This window comes from Ursus maritimus, unplaced genomic scaffold, assembly GCF_017311325.1.
Source record: "Ursus maritimus isolate PB19 unplaced genomic scaffold, ASM1731132v1 scaffold_16, whole genome shotgun sequence".
NCBI classification, from domain to species: domain Eukaryota; kingdom Metazoa; phylum Chordata; class Mammalia; order Carnivora; family Ursidae; genus Ursus; species Ursus maritimus.
Window position 1 is genome coordinate 17,269,897 of NW_024424008.1, and position 22,177 is coordinate 17,292,073.

The window sequence follows — 22,177 nt, forward strand, 5'->3', positions numbered from 1 at the left end:
TCCATTACTAGGTATACATGTAACAGTAATTAGGATATAGGTCTGCCAGGAGATACGTACATACTTGTTCATAAAATCTTCATTTCTAATGCCTAAACTGTAAATAATCCATATGTCCATCTATAGGAGAAATGATAGGTAAATTCTGGCAGTAAATCCATACAAAGGGACATGACACAGCAATAGAACACAATAAACTACTAATATATGCAATGACAGGATAAACTCTACCACATTACTTTGAGGGGAAAAGGCCAGACACAAAAAAGCAAATAATGAAAGATTCTATTTATATATTATAAGAGAATAGGCAAAACTAACAGGCATTGAAAGAATTCATATGAATGAGACATATTATCTATAAAGCTACTGCTAATTCTGGACTACTAGATTTAGATACCTCTCCTAACTTTTATACTTTGCCTTCCAAGAATCTCCTAAGAAAAATAAGCAGTAATTCAGCTATGAGTATTTCTGTTTTTTGTGTCAAGCCATTTTTCTTATTGAGCTATCTGTTAGGTTTAAGGTACTGAAGACAGTGAGTAAGGTAAAGCTTCTTGACTGGCATGAATTACAAACTCTTAATACTTCTTAACACTCCAACTCAAAAATGGTTGTCTTATGCACACTGCCTGATGAAAGGGCTTAAGTACATTATATTTCGGAAAACACTGGTAACGTTTGGTAGTGTTATAAATACGAGTAAACTACTGGGGCCTCTTTGAAGATGGGGATTAAGATACAAAAAGGACATTTGAGGAAATAAGAAAATACGGTCAAAAGTAAAGAGTAGTGAACATTTGGGTATCCATTACTGCATTTCATAATCATATACAAATAATTTTAAGATTTTTCTTTTTTGTACCTTTGACCTATATATTAACTATTATATAATGCAAATTTGATGGCAATTTTTAAAAACCATCATATTCTATCTCTTTAATATACCATATTTGTTAAACTTTAGACAAACCTAAGTCCAAGTATAAGTTCCAGTGTTTAATAGTTAGGTGACTGTGAGCAAGTTATTTTTTCTCTCTAAATCTCGGTTTTGTTATTTTTAAATAAGGATAATCACAGTGCCTCCCTTATTGAGAAGAATAACAGAGGTTTTGCATATTAAGTGTCCATGTTTATGTACAAAATGACATCTGTTGTCAGATAAGATTCCAGAGGTGGCAGAGTGGCTAAAGAGTGCTTTTTAGTACTAGAGTAAGGAACCAATTCTGACCAGAGAAATCATATCAGGGTAGTCATGTGAAAGAGAGCTATAGCAATAGGTTGAAAGGGAGGCTTTGGCAGAACAGTTTCCATAGAAATAATATTCCATGGAAATCAATTAAAGAGTTTTTCAAGACTACATCTAAATAAGATCTCCAACAGTGGGGAAAAAAAGAGAAACAAAGAACTATTTCAAGGAGAAGACATTTCAGACAAAAAGGCATAGAGAAAGAGCATTGGTACAAAAGAGGGTGAAGACCAGCTGGAAAAATTCCCTTAGCCACACTGGTTAGGGACTGTCACTAACTCCTTGATAGAAGAGAATGAAGATGAGATCAGATCTATTGTTTATCCTTTATAAGTCCTTGAATGTAGCTACATATAGCAATCTGTACACAATCATAGGACTGGAACCCAGAGAGGAAGCGCTTCCCAAATCTCAAGGGAGGAAAGAAGTCTGTGTCCATCAGAAACTGGATAGAATGGTGAAAAATATGAAATTAGCTGTAAGAATTGAAATTGTGTAACAGCAGTCACAATGCTGTGTATTTTCACACTTTTTTTTCCTGAAAATAAAAATAAAAATGAAGGAAATGAACAAAAATTTGAAGATTTTGGACAAGCAGTATCTGAAGTGAGAGAGAAACAAACAGAGGCTTACACCATGAGCCTTCTGTGATTTCTGGACTTCGGTGACCAGTACAATATCCCACACTACAGCATTCTTCCCCTCCCTTATTACCCAAATAGGAACTGACATAAGGGTGCCAAGTTCTTATTTTAGCAAGTACTGACATTTAAAAACAATCACATATCACCATTTATTCTCTTCTTCATTTCACAAAAGAATGAACTGATACCAAAAAAATCTAGGATGGACATGAACTGGGAAGGAAAGTGCATTATGAAAAATTCTGTATATCATTCCCATTATTCTCATTTTTGTGCTGATATGGGACAACTTCTCTGTGGACTGGAATTGGTTTGTGGGCCAGGATTTCAAACTCACTGCCCCAGTGCTCTGTTGTGTTCCAGCATCGTGGATGAAGGCACCTATACCACCAATTCAAACATTTTATTCCTAAGCAAATGCATATGGGGTTCTTGTTACACAATATGGGGATAAGGCAGCCTCGACAAATCCCTTTCATTTTTAACAAACCTTAATTTTTGCAAGCTTTGACACATAGATCAATATTGGCCCTACCTCAGTTATTAGAGTCGAGATTCCCTTTCAGTGTGCAACAAATAAGAGTACCAAGACCCTGTGTTTAACTTTTATGATATCACTCACAACATTGGATTGCAACATTGGCTGGCATGACTATCTTCCTTCTAGACACTAAACCTCTTGAGGGAAAGAACTAGTTTTCCTCACCTTGGTGCCCTTACAATCAGAGCAACAGTTGGGACAATGTGAGCCCTTATAGGTATGTGAGAAGGCATGGCTCTGCTCAGATTATGTTTCCTGAAACATAGTAACTACACACAGCAAATCCCTGATGCTATGTTATAGTTTATTGATGAAAACAGGGATTGGCTCTGTCCTTTAAAATTCACTGACGCATTCTTCAGAATATATAAAATCCTTACTAAGTGTTTAACGCTGTGCTAACTGCTAAAGACAATCAAAACTAGCAGAATGTAGTTCTTGCCTTCAAGGCCGGCAACAACAGTTCCTCTCTGGAGCCCACATTATCCTCTTAGCACAGTGCCAATTTCTTAAATGATATAAATAATAAAATTGTTTGAGATCTCTGTGGAGTAAACATTTGCTCTGATATGTTTTTCTTAGCTCGAATGAAGTCCGTTTATCACTGTAAGTAGCAATACCCACTCTGTTTCTGTAAGAGTCCTCTTCTCTAACAGATTGCAGCCACTATCCCCCTGACACGGTTTACTTAACCTGGACCCTTAGTCTTATATCCACTCTAAGTGAAACAAAGAATCTGCTTACTATTGCAGGTCTTGTTGTATTTGCTGTTCTCCTGTGCAAAGCCTTCTAGCCGGCACTGGAAACGATGCTGCCAAAATTCTTGAAACCAAGGGTTGCGAAGGTTTGTTTCCGGCCGGAGCTTCAGATAATAATCATCAAACCATTTGACATCAGGAGATTGGAGCTTGATTGTGATTCCACCAACAGCTTCTCGCTGATACCCATCTGTCACATCGTACCTATCAGCCCAGCCGTCACTGTGGGAAGACAAAACCCAGCTCAGTTCAGAACAGATACCTTCTAAGCAACTGATTACATATTTGCTTTCCTTTTGAAAATGTCAGTCACTGAATGGCTACTCAGGCCACACCAGTGTCCTACATTTTACCTACATGGATTTTTAAGAAAGAAGCTCAGAATAAAGAGTATAAAACACCACGGGAACTTTGGGTTTAAGAGGGCTAGAAGGCACCAGTCTCATTAACCTCAAACTCTGGAGAATAACCTAATGCTTTTGGCAGAATTTTACTGGTGGTAAAACCAGTATATGCATGGAAATTGCATGATATCACCATTCATACTATTTACTGAATGTTTAGTAGCTAGGTCAGGTTGACATTAAACTCATTCTGTTCCTTTACAATAATTATTATAGCGGTCATAAAGTAAAAATGAAAATATTTCTAAAACACACCTAATATTAATTTAACCCTCCTATGACATGATATTCATTTTTTCCCCTCATTTTACAAGTAAATTATAAGGAGGTTAAAAAAATGCTGATTATGGTCATTCTCTTAAATATAGATTCTTCAGCACTTCCAACCAAAATCCCATAATCCACAATCCACATATTCTTTCCTGTCACATGACACTTCTTTAGTATATTTAAAATGGACATATGAAATCCTGTTTTGCATTAGACAGGTTAAAAAACTTCTTAACAATGAGCCATCAAGGATGGTGACAGAGATCATGCACTTCAACATTACCATCATTCTATGCACTGATTACACAAAGTAACCTAGGCATTTTAAAATAAGAATTTGAAATCAGAGAGTTTGTGTTACAATGGTATAAGAGTATAAAAGAATAAGCGGAAAGTATTCTAAGCTTATTTGGAAAATATGTGAGACACAACATAGGAAATAAAAGACATAAAACGATGTTTATATCACATTTGGGCACACCTCGGGTCATTCAGGACAAAGATAACTGACTTTACTATTCTCTCTCTCACTGGAAGATGCACGAATTGTGCTAAGTATCTGCTGGGACCCAGTGTGCTGTTTTTCCTTTGAAGACAGGCAAGTGCTCTTTCAGGAAAGATAAAGAAAGTCATGGGACATTTTAACAGTGAGAAGAATTAACAGAGTGGGAAGAGATCAGGTTTGGAGAGAGCTGAGGGGAAAAACAGAATAGAGCCTCCTGAAGGCAAAGCAGGAAGTGTTTGGAGGTAATCAGTGGGGGAGGGGGAGGGTGGGCACTGAGGAAACAGGGAGAGAAAGTATTTACATTTACAATTATTGTTTATTTCATCCATATTAGATATATTTGTGAGAATGTGAATTTCTTTTTAACTTCCTTCAAATGCATTTTTGTCTTTTTAATTTTTTTTGTAGGTGGAGAGCATGCTCCAATATTTTGCATGTAAGATCAGTGCTGGGGAAGGTATTATATAAGTAATTAATTAAAATAAGTATTTTAAAAAATGTACTTTTTTTCTAGCATGCTCTGCTATGGCAACTCTGACTTAAAAACTGATAATGAGAGTTTCTCCAAAGGTCACAGATTACTCATGAAGATATCATAGGGGCTTGCCATAACTTGAGATTGTTTCCTAAGGCATCAGTGGGTGGAAGAGAACAAAAAATAAACAAACAAATGAACCATTTCTTCTTCTAAGTCATTGCTGACAAAAGAGATTTCGTTAAAAATTATGGGGAAATTTCAAAAAGTTTTGTGGCAGATCAGGAAAAAAACTAATAAGTCATGCAATATGTTTTGTCCCAGTGTTGAATTTGGTTACTTCACACATTCTCTTCCCTCAAATTTCTCATTTTCAGCTACAGAAGATTTTATTTAAAGCTGACAAGTTGAAATGATGTGGGCTTGTTTGCCTCATTTTCTCCCTCTGTTGTGGAGGGTTTATTATATCACTGGTACGAGAGTGTGGGTCTCATTGGCGCTGGAGGAGATGCAGGGGCGTGCTGCAAACGGGGCAGGAAGGGCTGTTTGTCAAGCAGAGCCCCATTCTCCAAGAAGTGGGAATTTAAATTGCTCCTTTTGTTAATGCTAGCTCGCTCTTATGTAACACTATGATTATGAATATTACATAAGAAATGTAAGATTATAATGGGTCCAATTTACCCTTCACAATTCATTCATTGAATTTAATGGGGTTTGTAAAAAGCTTGTCTTGATAAACTTTTTGGTAGGAAATATTTCCATAAAAAAAGTATCCATGCTGGAGTGTGTTGACTCAATTCTCATCATGTTCTTTAGCTTTTTTTTTTTTTTGGTATAAATCTCTTCTCCATATTTAAGAATCTAGCAAAAGATGTTTTATTATTAGTCTATAAATTAGAGTTGTGAATTTAAAACAGTTCAGCTCCAGATGTTCCCATTCAACAGCAAAGTAAAAATTGTAATGGAGTTTGTATGTAAACAGAAAATTCCAATATCTACTTGACAAAACAGGGTTATTCTATTTAAACTGACTGAGGAATATCTGCTATGTAAGTTTCAAGAACCTTCATTCCATGCTGGCTAAGTTAGATGGTATCATATTGACTTTAGGTTATTAAATAGGTCATTAAATATTAACATTTTCATCAAAATGTGCTTTTAAGATTTGTGTTAAGATGATAGGGTATCTCTAAGTAAGAAATAATAAATCCAAAAGCAAAATGAAATGCCAAGAAAAACTTGAGCTTACTTTTCTACAATCTAATGCTTTACATTACATTGATAGATTAGACTGTCAAGTACTACCTAAATACTTCTGGGTGACATCTATTTTACCAAATAAGGAATAGAGTAGGGAGGAAGACAAGGAAAGAAACTAAAAATACACCATATTTAAAGCACCTCTCTAGATTTAGTATCTATCAATCTATCTATGTCCATCCATCTATCCATCCATCCATCCATCCATCCATCCATCCATTTATCTAATTTCTCTTCTCACTGGTGAGCATTTTACCCATCTCCCCATAATCCATTTCATTATTTTCCTTCCAATTCCTTGATATACAGTCAATCCTCATTATTTGTAGATCCTGTGTGCAAATTCATTGACTTGCTAAAATTTATTTGCAACCCCCAAATCAATACTCAGGGCATTTTTGTGTCACTTGCACACATGCACTTGCACACAAAATTTTGAGTCTCCTGATGTGCACATTTCCAGCTGAGACTGAAAAACATGCTCCTCTGCTTTCTTGTTTTAGCTTTCACATTATAAGCAAGTGTTCTTTTCATGATCTATTTAGTATCAGGCTTTTTGTATTTTCATGTTTTTTTGTTGTTGTTGGTTTCACTGTTGATTTCACTGTTTAAAATAACCTCCCAGCATAGTGCTGATGTGTTACCTAGAGTTCCCAAGTGCAAGAAGTCTGTGATAGTCCCTACATAGAAAATGCATTTTTAAAATCAGCTGCATTCATGCATGAGTAAAGTGCTATTTGTTGTGAGTTCAATATTAATGAATCAACAATATATATTAAATAAGGTATCTTTAGACAGGAACATGTATAAAGCAAGGTTATGTACTGCCTAGTTGATGGAAATGTTGTGAGTAGAGGCCTACAGCAATTTAAACCTGTACTCACTCTTCACTAATTCAATATTTGGTGCATGTTTATGGAACGTAACTACTGTGAATAGCAGTAGTTAAGTGTACATATAATATTCTTAATTTAAGTATTTTATTAGTCAAGCCTCTAGCTTTTCTTTGACTATAGAAACTGAGTGACTTGGACATTTTTAGCTTACTTAGGTTGACTCAACTAAAGGAGGAATCTTTAATATGTACCCATTCTCAAAACACCTCTTCAGTAGATACCTTAGAGTCTTTAAATTCTCCCTGAAGACATCTTAAGGACACGCTCATCCTGCAAGAATTTATTTTCATTTTCTTTCCAAATTGCATTACCAAGATATATATTCCTACTCTATTATCTATACTTCCTCCTTTCTCTTCTCAGCCCTCAATTCCCACTATTTCTCCTAATTAGCAATTCATGGAAATTTAATTTTTATCTGTTTTCAACAGAAGGTTGTTGTTTAACAAAATTGACTCTGGAATTCTCTACCTGTAATTCATCTTCCATATCTCTATAGCTTTTCTTATTTTCATCAACATTTATTAAATATCTACCTACCTTAGACTAAATTATTTTGTGGCAATAGACAGTTCCAATACCCCAGTGGTTTAGTACAAACGTTTATTTCTTGCTCAGCCTTTAGATTCACTGCAGATGGTCTATAACTGCTCCATGTTGCCTTCATTCTGAGACAGTCTGAAAGAACAGTTTCCTTCTGGGACATGCCAATCTTGTAGAAGGAAAAAACATGCAATGGTTCTGAAGTAGTCTACTCACAAGCAGCACAGGTCACTTCTGCTCATATTTCATTGATGAAAGCAAGTCATATGGCCAAGACCAACCTAAATGGGACAGGTGTGTATGATTTTTTCCACACAGGGGATCAATTAATGTTGTGAAGAAAAATTCACTTAACCTTATTTATTATATATTGAAATTATATTGAGACTGAGAAAAACTAGTTAAATAGGTTTTAGACACTACATTGCAAGACTCACAGACTAGTAGAGGAATGAGAGAGAAGGACAGAAACATAAATAAATGACCTCATACAAATATTGTTGCAGGTGTGAAACAAATGCAATGAAAGGAAGATCAGTTTTTAAATTATTTATTTATTTATTTATAAAAGGAAACATTTATTTATTTGAGAGAGAGAGTGAGTGTGGGGGAGGGGCGAAGGGAGAGGGAGAGAGAACCTTCAGCAGGCTCCACGCTCAGCACAGAGCCAGATGTTGTACTTCATTTCACTATCCTGAGACAAAATCAAGATCACATGCTTAACCAATTGAGCTACCCAGGCGGCCCCTGTTTTATTTTTAAAAAAAATATTTATTTATGTTTTATAGAGGCAGAGGGAAAGGGAGAGAATCCCAAGCAGACTCCCCACTGATCTTGGAGCTCCACTCAGCTCCATATCAGGACCCTGAGGTCATGACCTGAGATGAAACCTAGAGACTGGAGCTTAACCAAGTAAGCCACCGAGGCACCCTGGAAGATCAGTTTTAAACTGAAAAGTGTGGATAATGGAGTGATAACAGTATTTTGACATGTTATTTTCTAGATAGGGAGAAGGTATTTGGGAATCAGGAAGTAGTGGCTGTGAAGCATCACAGCTACGTGGATCACCCAGGACAGTGAACCAATGAGAAGCAAGCAGAGGAAGTCCAGTTGTGAATGGTCTTTTGTGTCATCCCAAGGGCTTGGACTTTTTCATTCAGGCAACAGGGAGCCAGTGGTGGCTTTTAAGGTGAGAAATGAAATGAGGAGACGATGAGATGCGGATGAACTATGGAGCAGTGTTACAGATCAGAGTGGTGGTAGATGAGTGTTCAGGGGGTCAAGTTAGAAAATGTGCTGCAGTGGTCACAGAAACCATTGGAGGCCTGAATTAAAGCAGTAGCAGCAGGCCTGAGGAGTCTTATTTGTAAGGAATTCTAAGAATCCCTAGGAAGAGAGGTGTGGAGAATAGGGGTAAAGAGGGAATTTTATGGTTTATGGCAGACATCAATGCTATTGTGATGAAAATGCAGCTCCACATCCTAAATGTAAAGTAGAGGAAGACAACAGGTCTGGGGTGAAAAAAAAATTCAATACAAGTTGGAGTCTGTGATGATCAGATTTCCCTTTATATGCTCTCTAGTAATTCTTTTCTCCTGGATTTCTATCTATTCTCTACATATACAGCTGATTTGAATGTTAAAAAAATAATAAAAGTTAAGAATTTTCTTGTCTTTGGTCCAGTACCATGTTAACCCACCCTATTCTATTATGTTTAGTTTTTTGTATGCTGAAAAATAGCTGTTGACATTCAGAAAATGAGCAATAATGAAAATTATAGAACTCTAAAGACTTGATACTCTATACCATTATGTCCTTAAAATATAAATATTTTAACCTTAGAATTATTATTTTTGTCACTTATTTTATTAAATCACTGATATATAAAGCAGATCAATACTTATGGTTATAAAATAATTACTTCAGGGTTTACAACCAGAGATTTAATATCAAAATATATTTCTGGAATGTGGAAGCCCCTGAAGGCTGCATTCTAAAGGAATAAAAAAATCTTGGAAAATTATGAAGAGAAAAGGTTTATGAATCATCAAATGTTAGAGATGTTAAATAATTTTAAAAATTGTTTCTCTTATCAAAATCTAAATCTATATAATGCAGATGATATAATCTTGCTTTCCTCATTTTCTGTTAATATATTTTAAGTGACTGGTATGGAAAACAGAAAAATACATGTAGCACAGAAAACTGCATCGAATGATCCTTTAGTTACAGTCTCCATGTTCTATTCATTCCAGTTCATTGATTCAATAAACATTTTGAATGCCTCTTGTATGCATTCAAACTGCGCAGACACTGTGGTAGGTTCTAGTACATGCCTTTAAGGAGCCAACAGTCCATTAGGCATGACCTGGCTGAATGGGCAATCCTGATTTACAATCCATTGGCATTTTCCTCATTTATCCTTCGAACTGAACATGCCCTTTCCTTTTTCCTGTCTATCTGCAAACAGCACTGTTCATTAGGTTTCCAGTCACTGCATCACTTATGGAAAATCACATTCCTGTCCTACCTCCCTGAGATTATTCCCCAATCACCTCAATTAGTATTCTGGGTGTTTCTAAACTCTTGGTTCCTAACATTTACAATCTCTTGATTTATTTACATGGAAGGCTAATCACATACAATGGGTATGGATTTCATTAGTTGAACTCTCAGAGGTCAACCTGATGATTCAGTATAACTCCACAGAGTTCATGGCATCGGCCATGGGCAAACAACATGGAAAATCCCCTCCAAGTCTGTTTCAAAAGGAGCAATACTAGACGAAAAACATAAGCATCAGAGTGATTATTCCTCCAAGGGAGCAGTCATTAAATTAGTGTCAGGAGATGTGGTTTGGGGGGCTGTGCCAGGCACACGTGGTCATTCTTCAGTCCTATGTGTCAGAAGGTCAGTGTTGCAAAGAATAAGCACACACATGTTGTATCCTGGAGATATAACACATGGATTCCTTTGCCTCAAATAAGTCTCACGTTCACACCTCCAGACCTTTGAGTACGCTATTCCCTCTAGAAAGAGTGCCACCCCTTCAATGCCTCTCGTGTCTTCTGATTTTAAAATCCAATTCATCTGTCAAGACAATAGACTGGGCTAGAATGCAACCTAGTAAAACCTTCTTGAGCTCCCCCGGGCTGAACTGTTTCCTCCTCTCTGCTTTTAAAATGCAGGGACATTTATTCCTTTATTCATTTAACAAGTATTGGGTAACCAATATGTTAAATGTGGGGGCATAGTGGTGAACAGGAAGACAAGACCTGCTGTCATGGGGCAATATTATGATGCTTTTAGTTGTGCATGTGTCATCATATTTATTTCTGTTTCTCTAAGTAGGCTAGAAATGTTATGTTTTGGACAACTCCTCATCTTTATGTCTATTAGAAAGCCTGGCACATAGTGAGCACTCAAGAAATATTTAGTGTAACTTATTAGGGAATTAGATTTTTAAAGGCAAACTTCAAATTATAGAGAATTATTTTAAGATAACTGCATATTTTCATTTTTAATTGAGGATGCACCACTGTTGGATGCACCTTGTAAAATGACTCTGAACGGCTGAATTGATTCCCCCTCCAAAATGGTCCTCTCCATTCTCTACCTGATGCTATTAAGGTTAATGAGTACATTCATTAGGCCGCATCCCAGCATTTTTTTTTTCAAAATCTGTTCACAGCCCACATAATTATTATGGAAACTGCTGTTCTACCCACATGTAATCATCATCCTGCCAAATCTTTTACCAATAGCATTTTAACAGATATTTCAGGATTTTTTTTTCTAATAGTGGGAGTCTACTGACTGCTTGGCTGTCCTCATATAATATTTCTTTTTTTTCTCTCTCTCTCTCTCTGGGGGAGTAGGAGGTCTTAGAATCCCTAAATAATAGTGAAAAGCAAGGAAGGATATTGAGCTTTCAGATAAAAGTTCTTATGAATATACACCATTCAACACTAATGAATTATTTAATTCTGAAGAGAAGTACAATGTAGAATTTTCGAGAAAATGCTTAGGTTACTGAGAATCAGCCTATCTCTGGGGTTTATAAATATGAGTTTTCCCATTCCCCAGGCTTTATAAAGAATAAGTAGATGTAGATTGGAGGAGCTATAGTAGGGCATTCGAAAGAAGGATAAAAAGTTAAGAACCTAAAGTTTGCTATGTGTCTAGCGTAGATCAGGTGATTTCTATTACATTACTTTTCTTAATTCTCTTGGAGGTTACTATTTTTAACCCTAGTTTTTACTGCTCAGGAAACTGAGGCTCTGAGGGATAAGGAAACTACTCAAAATTTCAGAGCAAATATAGAGACCCAGATATTTGAGCTGCAAAACTCCAGTGCTTTCCATACCTCCTAGAGCCTCCTAAGTAATGATGTACAGTGGTGATAGCACAGAGAAGTGTTTCTTAAGGGGATCATATTTAAGAGGCACATAATGGAGGACAGGGAACAGAGTGTAGGGCTGGGGCTGCATAGATAGAATTCTAACATGGCACCCAAGATTCCTGCTCTCTGGCATACACACACCTTCTCATACCTTTTTAGTCAAACACTAATCTAGATAGGTGCTGCTGTGAAGGAGTTTTCAAGATGCAATTAAGGTCCCAAATAAATTGACCTTAAAAACCAGGAGATCAACCTCAGTGAGTCTGCCCTAATCAGGTAATCCCTGAAAAGTGACTGGCTCTCCCTGGACAAAGATTCCAACATGAGAGGGATTTGAGGTGAGAGAGCTGGAGGAGAAGCTCCATTGCTGGCTTTAAAGATGGAGGTGGCTCTGTGTAAAGAAACACAGTGGCCTCTGGGAGCTGAGACTGCCACCTGGCGAACAACCAGCAAAGAAAGAGGGACTCAGGCTCACATCCAAAAGGAACTGAATTCAGCCAAAAACTTGAATGTGCTTGGAAGCAGATTCTTCCACAAAACCTCTAGAAAGTAATGCAGTTCAGCCAACACTCTGATTTCAGCCTGTTTAACCCTGAGTGGAGAACCCACTTATGCCAGCCATGGACCCCTGACTCTCAAAGAAATCATGAGATAATAATGAATACTGTTTTAAGCTGCTAAATTTGTGGTAATTTGCTACACAGTAATAGAAAGTTATTATATATTCCCCACCTCTCTGCTACATTTCCTCACTTGGAAGGCCAAAGCATTTTAATAATGGAAGGAATGCAATTGTAGGAGGATTGATGGAATTCTCAGTTTGGTTACAATAGACAGACTTCCAAAGGCTTGGGGATTACCAAAAATTATGGAGGGTATTTAACATATTGGAATAGTTGAAACATCCAACCTGCTTCAATTTAGACTTTAAGATGGTAAACATTCTCCCCTCTGGTTTAAAGACTTGTTCCTCAGGGGATGCTTCCTTATCATACACATCCTTCATAGTGGAGAAGCTGAGAAAGATCTTTGTGAATAGATTATTTTGTGAGTTGCACAATGTATTGTTTCTCTTGTCATATTATATAGCCATTTGGAGATATGCAAAAATTGAGGCAATTGTGTAAAATGTACGATATGGTAAGATAATTCATTTAAATGGAGAAAGTGTATTATGAGCAGACAATTGTACCCACAGTTTTCTATAACCTTTTCCATGTTTTCTCATGAAGCTTCCTTACTTAGGATAACCTTCCAGTTTTCAAACCCCTTTTCCACTGACAGACTAATTTCTTCTCCTATGTTGGTAAATTAAGCATAATGTTCAGAGTAATAATTATTTATTGAACATCTATTAAGTTCCAAGCAATAAGGCATATTTCATGATGATGCTGGTGAATATACCACACCCCTCCATACACACACTATTTGTTTTCTTCCCTTCTATCTTAAAACAGGTCATCAGGGACTTCATAATTTCAGATCTACTGTATTTTCCTCATAGTTTCCTCAACCTCCCTTCAGTATTTGACCTACTGTTCCAGTTAGCAGCATTTAATGAGTAACAGGGCACGTGCTAAATTCTCTGCAGAGTGCTGCAAATGAGGACTAAAGAGAAGAAAAGCTGTCATTCCTTACCCACTCTGCAGCATTAGAGACAGGGAAACAAGAACTTACAGAGTACTAATGGTCCTCACGTATTTAGGGTTTGCTGTCTGCCAGGCGTTGCTCCAAGCACTTTCTATGCGTGCTTCCTCTCTGCCAGGTATTATTTATATATTCATATTCATCATTTGTTAGAGAGGGTGGGTGGGGGAAGGGCAGAGGGAGAGGGAGAGAGAGAATCTTAAGCAGGTTCCATGCCCAGCACAGAGCCTGACACGAGCTCGATTCCACGACCATTAATCATGACCTGAGCCAAAATCAAGAGTCGGACGCTTAACTGACTGAGCCACCCACGCGCCCCTCATATGATATTTTATATCTTCACATTTCATATGAAGAAAGTTCAGCTGGAAAAATATACATCACCCAGGGTTATATAGGATTCAAACTCAGTCTATCTAAATCTAGAAATCAAAACTGAATCTGTACAACATATCAATGTGGTCTTTGATCCAAATGCTTGTTGGCAGTTACCTGGTTTTGTACATGAAAATGTAGAGAGAACGGTTATTTTAATTTCTGTTAAACACACACACACACACACACACACACACACACACATGCACGCACACATCTTGGAATTGGTTTCTTTTTTTTTTTTTTCTCCCTGAGACCGTAAACAAAGAATTGCCTTAAACCACAGCATTCATCTTCTGAAAAAAAAATGCCCATCTTTTTAGTGTTAGAATACACTGGCACAGTTATTAAGAATCTTTCTACTCACAAAGAAAAGAGCTATTAGGAGATGCTCAAGAGACCTTGATATCTGTACATAAACACAGAATGGACTCTCTTCATTTCACATTTCACTTTGAGGCAACATATTTTTCCTTGACAAAATACCCCCATGACACCCACTGAAACCAAGTCTGTTGTTAACTTCTCACGTCTATCAGAGATGGTTTACCAGTGAACACTTATAAGCTGTGGAAGACCAGTAAATAATCAAGAATGGCTCTGGGTGGGAGACTAAGGTGTAGAAGTAGTCATTACTGAAAAAGCCAGATAAAAGTCAGAACCTAAAAGCCTGAAAATTTTGATGAATTTAGATGCTATAGGCCTAATAATTAATCCAAATAGACTGAAAATTTAAGTCACATATTGGAAACTGAACAGCTCCTTCCATTTCCAGCTATGATAGATTAGAACAAACCTGCCACTGAACACAATTAGAAAAGCTAGATACACTTTGAAAAATGTCTGCTTATGTTATGAGAAAGCTGTCAAGTCAGCCAGGTCTCAGGCACCAAGGTCCTAGAGAGAAAAAAATTATACTGAGGTATGATTTTCCCTTTGAGTACTGATAATTCATTGAAAGGCAGGGATGAGTGGCTAAGGGGTTGGAACAAAAGCAGAAAGTGAGGTTCAAAGTTTTTTAAGTTCTGGGCTAACATTACTCCAAAACATGATCAGCAAATATCTGGGAGAGAAGAGAGAACAGATGTGAAAAAGACATTTGGTACTATCCCTTGAGCCATCTGCTTATTTGTAGGAAGTTGCTGAGAAGCTTAGAAGTTGAGCATAAGGCAATGGCTAAGAGGCTGAGAAGATGGGCAGAGCTTTACACAGTTACAGCGGATTGAAAAAAAAATTGGCATTTTGGACCTCCAAAAAGAAATACTCCCAGTAAATACTCCAGGCTTTCATTTATGATTCTTAAAGGCTATATCCTCATTGCCAGGCCAAACCAGAAAAAGACAAGCTGCAACAAAAATGGGACCCAACTTCAAATCATCTCAATAGTGTAGATGTAACTTTAATTAGATTAAAGTGGTTGTTCTCTGTTATAACTGCTGGAAAACAGCAAAAGCAAATCTTTGGAGCAACTTAACTATTAGACATAGCTTCAGATGATCTCTACCTTGTCTATCATTCAATTAAAATAAATTAAAGCAGTTTTTTGGGTAGGGGTGAGATGTTGAGGATGTTTATGAACAGATTCTAAAATTTGTATGAAATATAATTGACTAAGAATAGTCACTATTATTTTGATAAAGGGAACAAATTTGGGAAAATACACCAGTAGATGTCAAGACTTAGTATAAAGTTACAACTATATCTAATGTGTAGAGATAGATAAACAGACTAAAGGGACAGAGTCCTACGGGTATACAGAGATTTGATTTCTGACAAAGCCAACACCACAAAGAAGCACAAAAAATGTTCTATTAAATAAATGACAAATCTATATCTATATGGAAAAAATCTTGATACTTAATCCATGAAAATTAATTTCAGACAGATTATAGATCTAAATGTAAGTGATAAAACAATAAAGCTTCTAGCTGATAACAAACTTCCAGATATAACATAAGGAGATTATATTCATTATCTTAGGATAAGAAAGATTTCTCAAACACATCACAGAAAGGACTAACCATTAAAATCAGGATTATTAAAAATATTTATAATAAAGTTGATATATATATATATTTTTTTTCTCATCAAAAGATATCACTGATTGAGTGTAAAGGAGGCCACAAATTAAGACAAGATCTCTGGAGTGTGTGTGTGTGTGTGTGTGTGTGTGTGTGTGTGCAGGTAGATATATAGATAATGGATGGATTAATAGGTAGGTAAGGCGATGATAGATAATTTAGAAAGCACTCATCTCTAGAATACATGAAGAATTCATATACATTAATATAAAAATAAGTCCTATAGAAAAAAACAGTCAACAAGTTTGAACACTACACTTCACGGAACAGCTTTGAAATGGCCAATAGATAAAACAAGTGCTCCACTTCACTCATAAGGGCGATACAAAGTAGAGCCGCGATGAATAGCATTACACACCAACACGGATGGCTAAAGTTAAGAAAAGATTGACATAGAGCAGGATTAAATCTGAAGCAATTTCAATTCTCAAACATTGACAGTAAAAGTAGAGCTTGGTATAATCACTTTGGAAAACTATTACGCAGTGTCTTTTTCTCTCTCTTTTTTAAAGATTTTATTTTATTTGAGAAAGAGGGCCAGAGAGAGAACACGAGTGGAGGGGAGGGGTGGAGGCAGAAAAATACTCCCCAGTAAGCAGGGAGCCTGATGCAGGGCTCAATCCCAGGACCCTGAGATCATAACCTGAGCCAAAGGCAAACGCTTAACTGACTGCGCCACCCAGATGCCCCCAGGCGCTGGCTATAACAACTGAATATAAGGATACACTATGACCAAGCAATTCCACTCTTTGGTATGTCCCCAGTAGAAATGCTTTCATATACACACCAAAAGGCATGTAGAAGAATGTTTACATGAGCACTATTTGCAATAATCTTGTTATTGAAAACAACCAAAATCTTGATTGCCAGTTAAAAGGATAATAAATTGTGGTTTACTTCACATAATTAGTACAGATAGCAAAGAAAATGAACAAGCTACTGCTACAGGAACCAAAATGTATAATATAAACATAATATTGAAGAAAAATATACACAAAAGAGAAAAACATTCCACTCATATTAAAATAAGACAAAGACAATGCTAACCTACAGTGTTAGAAGTTAAGATAATGGTTCCTTTTGATGAGTGTGCTCCAGCTTTCCTCCTGTTTTAGATTTCTTGCTTCATTCCATTGTGGTAGAAAAAGATATTTGACATAATTTCTATCTTCTTGAATTTGTTGAGACTTGTTCTGTGGCCTAAAATATAATCTATCTTAGAGAATGTTCTGTGTGCACTTGAGAAAAATGTGTATTCTGTTGCTGTAGGAAGGAATGCTTTGTATATGTCTGTTAGATCCATTTGATCTATAGTGTTGTTCAAATCCTCTGTTTCCTTATTGATTTCCCGTCTGGATGATATATCCATTGTTCGGAATGGAGTATTAAAGTCCCCAACTATTAATGTTTTGATGTTTCTTTCTCCTTTTAGTTCTGTTAGTATTTGATTATGTATTTAGAATCTCTGATGTTGGGTGCATAAGTATTTACAATGGTTTTATCTTCTTGATGGATAGGCCCCTTTTTCATTATATAATAATGTAGTTTGTCCTTTTTGACCATTTTTAATTTAAAGTCCATTTTGTCTGATACAAGTACAGCTACCCCTTTTCTCTTGGTTTCCATTTGCTTGAGATATCTTTTCTATCACTTCACTCTCAGTCTATGTGCGCTTAAAGCTAACATGAGTCTTTTGTATGCCTATTGTTGGATGTATGTTGTTGGATCTTGGTTTTTTTAAACATTCAGCCATTTTATGCTTTTTGATTAGATAATATAATCCATTTATGTTTAAAGTGATTATAGAGGTGTAAAGACTTACTATTGCAATTTTGTTGTTTTCTTTCTTATTTTTCTGGTTTGATTCCTTGTTCCTATGTCCTCTCTTGGAGGTTTCATTTGTGATTTGATGACATTTTGTAGTGGTATGTTTTGACTCTGTTAGCATAATCTTGTGTACGTACTACAAATTTTTCCTTTGTGCTTATCATGAGGTTTACAAAAAAGAATGTCTTATAGCATCCTACTCTAAGCTAATAACGACTTAACTTCAACAGCATACAGAAATTTTAGCTTTTAATTCCCCCTCCTCACATTTTTGGTTATTGATATTATAATTTCCATCTTTTTAAATGTTATGTATCTAATACCAAATCATTGTAGCTATGATTATTTTTAATATATTTGTTTTTAAACTTTTAATCTAGAATTGTAAGTGAATTATGCACCAACATTACAATATTTGAATCTGACTTTGATTATCTATTTACCATTACCTGTGAGTTTTACACATTCAGATACTTTTACAATATTAATTTACATCTTTTTTACTTATGCTTGAAGAACACCCTTTAGCATTTCTTGTAAGGCAAGTCTAATGGTGACGAACTGTCTTAGCTTTTTTGTTTGTTTGTTTTGGAAAGAGTTCATCTTTCTTTCATTTCTGTAGGACAATTTGCCTTGTATAGTATTCTTGGTTGACAGTTTTCACCTCTGGTCAGGTGAGGTTGCTATGTTCTGTCCAGGTGGTACCACTGGTTGGACTTCTTGATTGGGCTATGGGCTTGGCTCTCCAGTTGCTCCTGGTTGTGTGGAATCTCAGGCCATGATCTTTCACTGGATGGTGCAGCTGGCTGGACTCTGTTTATGTGGGGTTCCAGGCAGAGCTTTGTGGTCAGACAAGGTCTCAAGCTGTGCTCTACAATCAGGTGGGAACATAGACTATGCCCTGATGTTGGGTAGGACTACAGGCTGGGCTTCGTAATCAGGTAGGCTGTTCTTTTTTTTTTTTTTTTTTAAAGATTTTATTTATTTATTCGACATAGACAGAGACAGCCAGCGAGAGAGGGAACACAAGCAGGGGGAGTGGGAGAGGAAGAAGCAGGCTCATAGCGGAGGAGCCTGATGTGGGGCTCGATCCCATAGCGCCGGGATCACGCCCTGAGCCGAAGGCAGACGCCCAACCGCTGTGCCACCCAGGCGCCCCTAGGTAGGCTGTTCTGATGTTGGGCAAGGTCACTGGCCAGGCTCTTTGGTTGGGAGGAGGCTTCAGCTGTATTCTATAGTTGGGTAGAGCTAGAGACTGTGCTCCACATTTTGTGGGGTGAGGATTACTTTCCAGCCTCCTTTGTTGGGGGCAAGAGACTCTGGCTATGCTCCATGATTGGACTGGGCCACTGGTGAGCCTTCCTGATGGCTGTGATCAGCAATCAGGCAAAGCCATAGGCTGGGCTCTTTGTGGGATGGGCTATAGGCTGGGCTCCACAGTTGAGTGGCACTGAAGACTGGGTTCCAAGATTGTCCAGGGTCACTGATTAGACTCTATATCTGCTTGTGTTTTTTGGTTAGGCTTCTTGGTTGGGGAGGACTTGAGGCTATATTTAGCTAGTAAGCAAGGGTTCAGATTTGCTTCCCTGCCCAGACAGGGCCATTTGACAGGCTCTAAGGCTGGTACAGAGTTTGCCTGATCAGGCTAGTGACCTGAATTAGGCAAAACTCTCCCACTGAGTACCAGACAGGGCCACAGGCTCAATTCTGTAAACTGGCAGAAACTTTGGCGGGGCTCTGTGCTCAGGTTTCCCTGCAAGCCCAGCCATAGGATGTGCTATGGAGTTTCCCAGGTTCTCTGGTTGGACTTCTTGGTCAGGTGGGTATGGAGGCTATATTCAGCAATAGGCAGGGCTTCCAATTTTGTTCCCTGCCTGGGTGGAGCTGTAGAACAAACTCCACACCCAACACAGCTCACTGGATGATGAACCCAACCAGGCAGAACCACCCACTGGGCTTCCTGACCAGACAGGGCAACTGGCTCTGCTCTGCAGATGGGCAGAGGCACTGGCTTGGATCTCTGCTCAGGGATAGCTGCAAGGAGGAACGTGGTCCACTGAGATCTGAGTGCTAGTTGCCAAAACCCTAACTCCATTCTCTATTTCTGTCTACTCCTCAGTGGTCAAGCCCCATAAAATTTCCCAGTGATCCATGTGAAGCGAGAAGCAAGTGTACTTCATAGAAAGCATCTTGCAACATTGGGGGAGCTGGATATCCACCTTGCATTCTTTTTTCCCCACTGGAGAAAACCTAAGCTCAGGGGCCCCTCTCGCTTTTCCACTGTGCTGGCCTGGGGCAGAGGTGATGGGGTCCGCACGCAACTGCTCTTCTGGCCCTACCGAAGGGCACAGTGCTTCTCAGTCTCTGTGATCCAGAGGTGCTTCAGTGGCATCTTTGTCCTGGGATTTTCACCACCATGTCTTGTCTATGTATAATTGCTAGTTGTGAGGGCAACTGAAGTCAGGAATGACCTGTGTGGCTATCTTGATGACATCACTCTAGCCAGCAGTTTGGTTTTCATAGAAGTCTTAAACACAATCATATGTGACATAGTTCAATGTACAATTTTGATGGATGACTCTTCTCTATGAATATATTTGAGGAAAAACAAGACTTATTAGAAGGCAAGGACTTACAGTTCAGACGGGGACTGATGAATGTTTGAGGAAGAGAAGAGGACACAGGATTAAAGGAAAGACTCAAGTAAGTAGTTCAAAGAGGCAGTGTTTATGGATTAGTATTCTGTAGAGTAGGAGTAAGATAAAGGAGTCTAGAAGGACTCTGAATTTTCTTATTTGTGTGATAAGTACCATTTAGTAAAGAGAAATGTGTATTGGGGGTTTAGTTTTAGATATGTTGACTTTGAAATGTTTGTGAGATATACAAGTGGATTATGTTAAGAATGCAGTTACACAGATAGTCTGAAACTTAGAGAAGTCTGGCCCGAGATATTTAATTTAAATGTTGCCAATAGGGGGTGCCTGGGTAGCTCAGTCATTTAAGCATCTGCCTTCCACAGAGGTCATGATCTCAGGGTCCTGGGACCGAGCCCCATGTAGGGCTCACCGCTCAGTAGGGAACATGCTTCTCCCTCTCCCTCTGCCATTCCCCCTGCTTGTGCACAGTCTCTCTCAAATAAATAAATAAAACCTTCAAAAAATAAATGTTGCCAAAAAATTGGTACTTGGTAGAATTGTTAGAAGGTAATGTGATCACCCAATGTGAGTGTTTGTGTGATATAAGCAAGGGAGCAATGTCTAAGTCCAGATGATACCTGCATTTAAGGAATATGTGGAGGAGAAGATATGCTTTTAGGAATTTGATAAAGAAAAGATATCATTCTCAGCAGGGAAAACCTGAAAGCCTTTCCCTTAAGATCAGGAACACGACAAGGATGCCCACTCTCATCATTATTATTCAACATAGTACTAGAACTCCTTGCAACAGCAATCAGACAACAAAAAGGGATAAAGGTATCCAAACTGTCAAAGAAGAAGTCAAACTGTCTCTCTTCACAGATGACATGATACTCTATATGGAAAACCCAAAAGACTCCACCCCCAAACTACTAGAACTTATAGAGCAATTCAGTAATGTGGCAGGATACAAAATCAATGCTCAGAAATCAGTTGCATTTCTATACACGAACAATGAGACTGAAGAAAGAGAAATTAGGGAATCCATTCCATTTACAATAGCACCAAAAATCATACATTATCTCGGAATTAACTTAACCAGAGACGTAAAGGATCTATATTCTAGAAACTACAAATCACTCTTGAAAGACATTGAGGAAGACAAAAAAAAGATGGAATAATATTCCATGCTCATGGATCAGAAGAATAAACATAGTTAAAATGTCCATGCTACCCAGAGCAATCTACACTTTCAATGCCATCCCGATCAAAATACCGATGACATTTTTCAAAGAACTGGAACAAGCAGCCCTTAAATTTGTGTGGAACCAGAAAAGGCCCCGAATGGGCAAGCAACTGTTAAAAAGGAAAAACAAAGCTGGGGGCATCACGTTGCCGGATTTCAAGCTATACTACAAAGATGTGATCACAAAGACAGCATGGTACTGGCACAAAACAGACACATAGACCAATGGAACAGAATAGAGAAAAGATAAAAAGCTTCTGCACAGCCAAGAAAACCGTCAAAAAACTAAGAGGCATGCCCACGGAATGGGAGAATATATTTGCAAATGACACTACAGATAAAAGACTGGTATCCAAGATCTACAAAGAACTTCTCAAACTCAATACACGAGAAACAAATAAACAAATCATAAAATGGG

General features: G+C 37.7%; 1 protein-coding gene across 1 annotated transcript in view; it reads right to left on the reverse strand.

Annotated features, from left to right (window-relative positions):
* Positions 1 to 22,177, reverse strand: part of GRM5 (glutamate metabotropic receptor 5) — a 506,772-nt gene that overhangs the window by 140,663 nt on the left and 343,932 nt on the right. The window contains 1 exon segment of the mRNA XM_040630952.1: positions 3,179 to 3,414. Within this exon segment, the coding sequence (XP_040486886.1) occupies positions 3,179 to 3,414 (236 nt within the window).